This window comes from Homarus americanus, unplaced genomic scaffold (assembly GCF_018991925.1).
Source record: "Homarus americanus isolate GMGI-L3 unplaced genomic scaffold, GMGI_Hamer_2.0 scaffold17515, whole genome shotgun sequence".
In the NCBI taxonomy this organism is placed as follows: Eukaryota; Metazoa; Arthropoda; class Malacostraca; order Decapoda; family Nephropidae; genus Homarus; species Homarus americanus.
In genome coordinates, this window is record NW_024733365.1 from 295,001 (window position 1) to 302,500 (window position 7,500).

At 41.3% G+C, this 7,500-nt stretch overlaps 1 protein-coding gene across 1 annotated transcript in view; it reads left to right on the top strand.

Moving 5' to 3' along the window:
- The window catches only part of LOC121869782 (carbonic anhydrase-related protein 10-like), a 165,154-nt gene that overhangs the window by 134,294 nt on the left and 23,360 nt on the right, over positions 1-7,500 (top strand). Inside the window, exon 4 of the mRNA XM_042371343.1 lies at positions 6,907-7,101. Coding sequence (XP_042227277.1) covers positions 6,907-7,101 — 195 coding nt within the window. The remainder of the gene's footprint in view (positions 1-6,906; positions 7,102-7,500) is intronic.

Here is a 7,500-nt window from a genome sequence, read left to right on the forward strand (position 1 = left end):
GGGAACAATACTAATACGATAACTTCGACCTTACAAGAGAACACAGTCACCTTCCCTTAACAAAGCCAATGACTCTCCTCTTTTTCACACACACACACACACACACACACACACACACACACACACACACACACACACACACACAAAAGAGTCAGCATATCCGGCACTACACTCGACCTCCTTCATTTCCCCAACTGCATAATACTGTCCTCTGTACATCCATATCGTCCCTTCGTTATCCTCTAAAGGAAATCCCATCTTTATCACAGATCATTACGTCACGTTAATAGATCCATCAGTCAACTCGAGAATGTGTCCACTACCATCATTCACCCACAATTGTTCTTCTCATCTTGCCACCACAGCGACTAAAACTTTTAACTGGCTGATACTCTGGTGTTGTTGGAGCCATATCTTGTGCCGCTGTCGACTTCTATGTTTACCAACCAGTAAAGGACCCCGAGTTACAGCAATCTGTTTCCCCTGTAATTCCCTTAACGGTACCTCTGTTTCCTCTTCTGTCAGCTGACGCAACAAACTACCAGAATGCTTAAAAACTTTCAGGGTCGTTTTCCATCCAGTATCCATCCCGTACTTTCATGAATCAAGTCCTATCTCTCAGCACCACAGGTTTTAACTTGTTTTCACATCATGTTTGTTTTCTTTTAGTTCCGTCAAAAATCTACAACTTCTTCAGCGTGTCACAGTCTACAACATTGCTTATACTTTGCCTACAACAACAGTTATGACTCCCTATCTTCTCTACTTGACGTTGGGCATCAGTTTATCCTTCCCCCAACACCCTCTCCCTCCCAGAACCTCCTTCAGCCTATCAGTACTCTAAAGCAACAAAAAAGATTTATGTATTCCTCAAGTTAAAAAAAAAATAATGTAAATTACAACTACTTAATATACATCCAATATAAATTTAATATACATTTATTTAATCTTGCTACTGTAGTTGATAAAATTTCTATAGCATATTTCGTTTCTTTCATGGCATCAAATCTGTGTATCAGGAGACATGAGCTTTAACTTCACACTCTAAAGACTTCGTACTTTTTTTCCTTCGTGTAAAAATATAACAACTTTCACTCTTCATTCTCGGAAGGTAATTAAGACCAATCCAATACCCGACATTTTTACGTCTAGTTCAAATCTCCCAGCATTTACCTCCCAAGTAGTACGCTTTTCCATCTTGTTTTTTTTTTTTTCTGGACATTTACGTTTTTCCATTCATTTTCCCACTTCTTTTATATTCTTTTTCATCCCTTCCTTTATTGTTATTTTACGTTTTTTTTTTCTCTTTGGAAATAAAAAATTATATCGGTCGTTTTGTAGAGCTTGTCAGTAATTGGTCTCTTATATGTTAATTATACAGTAATTATCGCACCTTATTTCCCATATTTCTTTCGTTATATTTGTTTCTTACATTATTTTTCTTCTGTTTTATCTCTGTTACATCACAGTTTATATTTGTTTTCAAGCTCATTGTTATTATTTTGTATTGTTCTACGTATACCCAAAGAGTATACACACACACACACACATACACACTACTACGATTACTTTTCTGTCACTCGGAAACGTGAATGATGATCGTTCAACTATGATACAATGATATGAGTTATTAAAGGTGTCACCTCCGTTGGTGAGCTCTGCGATGACTCGAGAGGCCGATACGGGATCGGCAGGGCCGTCCACAGATGTACGTGAAGAGGGCTACATCTAGTGCGTGGGGGGTGGGGAGCGTCTTTCCGGCGCTGGCGCTTGTCTGCCTCGGTATACAGTCAGGCTAACTCGAAAGTATTGACACCTTCTTGTGTGGTGCTCCTCCAAGCGTTACGGTGTGGAATAATCGTCTCCCAGGAGAGGGTGTCGATTTGGCACTTTTTTCAGGTTTGTCTTTAGAATATCCTTATACCTTTTCAGTTGCCCGCCAGCGTTACGTTTACTATTCGTTAGGCGGCTGTAAATTAGCTCCTTTGGCAGTCTGCTGTCGTCCATGGCGGTTACATGGCCAGTCCAGCGTAGTTGTTCATGGATAATGGTAGCGAGAATACTGGCATTTGTTCTTGTCCCAGCTGAGGATGGAACAGACTACGTACAGGAGGTGCCATGGTGGAAAGACCACTGGTCGATACACGTGCAACTTTGTCGATAATTTCAGCTCCCTACCTGCTGAAGACGCGGGTACAGAGTCGTCCAAAGGCTTGAAATGCACATCTGATCCAATGTTGAATCTCTTCATCGATGTCTGCAGTGGTGGACAGGTGGGAGCCAAGGGGCAGGCTAGAAGAGAATCTGAGATTTATGTGCATTCACCTCAAGGCCGAAGTGTGCATACGCATCTGCGTAGGTGTTCAGGATCTCCTGTAGGTTGTGTTCAGTGTAAGCGACGAGTGTGAGGTCGCCTGCATACTGAAGTTCAGTAATGGAAGCCTCCGACACCTTTGTTTCTGCCTGCAGTCGTCTTATGTTGAAAAGTCCCCTCAGTAGGTACTGGACGGTCCACCCCGCCGGCTAAATTGACACTGGCAGGAGTAAGGAAGGCCGCCAAGAAAATGGAAAAGAGAATTGGTGCCAGTACACATCCTTGTTTTACCTCCGTTTGGATGGGGAAGAACCCAGACCTGGGTGCCATTGTGCAGGACACTGCCGTTCATGCCATCGTGGAGCTGCCTCAGAATGGCAATGAATTTTGGTAGGCAGCCAGAGGGCTTCGCTGTAGACCGAGTCGAGGTCCTTAGTAAGGTCAATGAAGGCCATGTACAAGTCACGACGCTGTTATCTGGACCCCTTCTGTATCTGGCGGGCAGCAAAGATCATATCAGTGATGCCACACACACACACACACACACACACACACACACGTACAATCAACCACGCAAACATACAAACACTTTTCCAAAATTATCGAGTAGTGTTTCCCAATTACAAGGAGGTAAACATAATTTAGTATTCAGTTTTGCAATGAGGAGGACGGAGGCAGCTGGGGTGAAGCAGTGAGTAGTGAGAATATCCGCTTGTGTGTTATTATTGATATTTTCTCTGACAATAACAGCAGGAACAAATCACAACTGATTGAGTTATCTTCACACACACACACACACACACACACACACACACATACATTAGTGTGTGTGTGTGTATGTCCCTTGTATTTCCTTCTATTGTTCCTAATAATCTTTTCATTGGATTTGATATCTTGCGAAACTTCAAATTACAAGAGAAAACGAAACATCATGGGTGGCTGAGTTGTGAGTCCAGAATACTGCTGACATTTGCCTCTCTAGATCGCTAAACTTGGGCGCTGGAATAGTCAAGTGGCTGCTGTTGGGTTCTCTGATGGTTTTAATAAGTCTGGAAAGCAGCTCATTAAATTTTTTAAGAGCGATTATACCCCCGGAAGCTGACAGTCTGTGATCCAATTTGCACCAAGTTGATACCTGAGTCCAGACGACGTATACATAATCGTGTTCTGATTCATTTTTGGTAGTAACTTTTTTTTTGGTTTAATTCTTCTTCAGGTGATTGGCATTAATTAGGCTAAAGACACATTAATAACTTCACAACAGTTAATTGGTTCCCTCGCAAGGTAAATTGATGGTTTCCTCCAAGTCTTGTCTACAGGTATTAGATCTCTGCCACTTGATTTTTTTTTCTTCCCCGGGACACAGAGCTGATACAAGGATTTTGTTGACGGTGTTAATGACTCTGGTGTCCCTCACCCAAGGGGCGCTATCACAGTAGAGGTCAAGAAGAATCGTATCAATCAACTATCACACAGCTATTGATATACTGCATTCATTGTGGTCAGAGGCGATGTCGTCAGGAGTTAGAACAATACATAAAATATGCAGATATCGACAAATTTTCAGGATGAGATCTTTTTACATTATCGAACTGAGGGAGAGAAAGAGAAAGAGATAACTAAACCTTCTCTCGCACCTTCAGCAGCTGAGTCAGCCAGCAAGGATCTATCATACCAAATTAAGTGTAATCGTCTGAAAACCAGCGGTTGGCTCACTACACACACCGCTTGTGGATCTCCTTACATAAGAGGCACAAAAGAGGGTAACTGTGGGTAAAGGGATCGTTCAGTTACACGCTGCACCTGAACTAGAACATTCAGTCATAAATGCTGCTCATATGATGAAAATGGACGTGTACCCGAATGGTCTTGATTGCTGTGTCACTCTTAACCAGAGTAGCAGCGATTTTGAAACCTGGCTCGAGTTAAACCTTTTCCTGGATGTGATTGTCAGTAAAGATTCATATCATGGGCTGCTGCGTCACATCCCGCAGAAAACTAGAATTTAAGGTATTTTAGTTTCAGCTGTGTAACGACTTTTGGGTTGACTCTTATGGGGGCTGACAGGTTGAGGTGCTGCAGAGTTTGTCCAACATTTCATTATTATTTTACTTTCTTACGGTACAGAATTAATATGTCGACCTCTTACACCTGTACACCCTCCAGAGACTAACAGAAATTACTGCTTAAGACACCTGTGCTGCCCAGGAATAATTTACGGAAGGTACGATCGTCTTTACGACTCAAGTAGAGGATGTAAACGTAAGGATGTGAACAGGACTAAGAGAAATCTGACACAGTCCAACACCTTCTAGTGGGTGGATGAGTAAGAGGCAGCGAGCATTTAAACCACACACACGTCCCGCATCTCAGGTCTGTCTGGAGAGAAGGAGGGAGTAAGGGAGGGAGGGAGAGAAGGAGGGGGGGAAGGAGGGAGGGACAAGACGCTTTTGGCATCACTTAGTCTGTGAGTGAGGAAGGAACGCCACGATGAGCACAGCTATTCCATCTTATTAACCTTCCGGGGAACTCAGACACCCCTTAAGATATGCAGGATAACACTCAGGGGGGAACTGACACCGCTAATGCATGTGAAACACCTTAGTAGGTCGAAGAGCAGCGGTGGTAGGGAGAGACCGTGGAGGAGGGGGGGGGTTCGTCCACTTAAATAATAAAAGGAGCTATTATATACTATAGATACATACACACACATACACACACACACACATTATAAATATATATATATATATATATATATATATATATATATATATATATATATATATATATATATATATATATATATATATATATATAACATACATACATACATTACATATATATCATACATAACATACAATTACATATATTACATACATTACATACATACATATGAGACGACAATTAGCCCACACAGTGTAAATTCAGACATAATGCTCATTTCTTTACAGTACAATGAGACTTAATGTATTCTTTTCTAGACACACTAGACGGATGTGCTCTCTTTTCCTCTCCTATTCTCCACCTTCTCGATCCATTCTTCCTTCATTCCTTCCCCCTCCTCCCAATCCTTTCATCTCTTCCTCCCTCCCTCTTCTCACTCTCCTCCTCCTCTCTGTTTTTCTGTCTCTATCTCTGTGTTTTTCTCCCTCTCTCTACTGCTATCATCCACTTATCACCGTAATTACAGTACAGGTTCAGTGTTCTTGAATTTTTATTGTTGTTTCTACTCACACCCCTACACCTTCCCACACTCCTTCTCACCCTCCTCTCTCCCTCAGTTTTACTCCAACACTCTCACATTCTCTCCTCTTCCTCGTCCCTATCTCCTCTCACCCACCATCTATATTCTCACTTTCTCTCTCTCAGTCCTTCTCTCACCCTCCCCTAATCCTCCCTATCTCTCTCTCTCTCTCCACCTCCTCTACCCTTTAGAAATTTCACAACTGGGGCAAGATTCACAATATGTCACAAACTCAACCAACATATCACACTCAGCAATTCCCCACCCCCTTCACCCGCCCCCCCCTCCCTCCCTCCCCGTCTTGTATAATTTGCATAATTTCATATCACTATCATAAATAAATTTTGGGGGTCTCACAGCACCAGGAATTGTTAAAATGTTGTTCGTGCATTCTGGGAGGGTGGGAGTTTTATCTGTTCTTGTAAGGTATGTGGGAGATATTTGTGTGTTGTGTACAAGAGGGATGTTGTTCTTTCTTGTGTTGAAGGAAACTTATGGTGAGTGTTGTACGACTGTCGAGGGAGGATTTGTCTCTCTTTGGTTTTTTTTGTCTCGCTTTCTCTCTCTCCATCTCCTTCTTTCTATCTTTATGTATAGGTAATATGTCTCTCTCTCTCTCTCCCGTTACATATTATCTACACTGGATCATTGTCTTTATCTTTTGGTATTTCACAAATGTAATTTTCCCAAGTGTTCTATTATTACCAGAAATTTTAGCATTGTAATTCACTTTCTTTCCATTTTTTATATTTTTTTTATTATTATTACCTTTGTGGTTATGTATTTAGTTTCATGTCCTCTTGTTTCCTCTCATCCAGACTTTTTTTTTTTTCTTCTTCGTCATTGTGAGTTTTTTTTTACATTCACTTTCCTCGTCAAATTTCCTTTCATTCAAAATAATAATTCTAAGTTCCTTCATCTTAACCATTTCATTTCTCTTTGATCTTTTTAAAGTTGTCGTCGTTTAAAATCTTCTTAGTCTTCTTCCCGTTTATTTGATCGTCAACGTCTTCCCTCTATCGTTTTCCCTTTAAACTTCTCCCTTCCTTTATCAAATTTAATCTTGAGTTTCTTCTTCCTCACATATCTTCCCCTTCATGGTTGGTTGGTCTATCTCTACAGATAAATTAATCCTCTGATTCTTCTTCCCTTTGTATATATATATTATATATACTGTATATATATATATATATATATATATATATTGTCTTCTGTCTTGTTATCTTTCATATGTCTTCCCCTTCTCGCTTATTCCATTTTTGTTCTCTTTGGTTTTACCCTCTTCGTGTTGTTCCCCCTTATACTTCTCTATATCCCATCTAATCCGGTGTTCTTCTCGCCTGCTCAGATCTCCGGCACGCTGCACAACACGGGGCAGAGCGTGATCTTCAAGGTGGAGAAGGGCACGAAGCACCACGTCAACATCACTGGTGGTCCCCTCGTCTACAAGTACCGCTTCGAGGACCTGTACATCCACTTTGGTGAAGCCAATGACCAGGGCTCCGAGCACCAGATTAATGGTGCACCCTTTCACAGGGGGTGTGTGTGTGTTACTGTTGCATGGGTTTTATCTCTAAACACACACATATATAAATAAAATAATATATACATCGTATACTATACACTCAGACATACAGAGTCATGTACGAACACCGAGGAGGAGGGGGGGGGGGGTATAAGTGAAATTTGGTGGGCGCTATTCCCAGCCACTGCCCGGTAGGAGTTCCCAGAAGTGTATAATAAGACTCCCACGTGAAGTAAAAGCAATCACACATACAAAGATACATTCAATCATATACTCACAAACGCGCAAACAGAAATATACACACTGCAATTATAAAAACACCAAATAAAAAAATATAGAATGTATATATGCAATTTTAATCAGACACAGGTAACTAAACGACCTATATCCCCGCCTCGGCCAGGTAATTTTACTAAA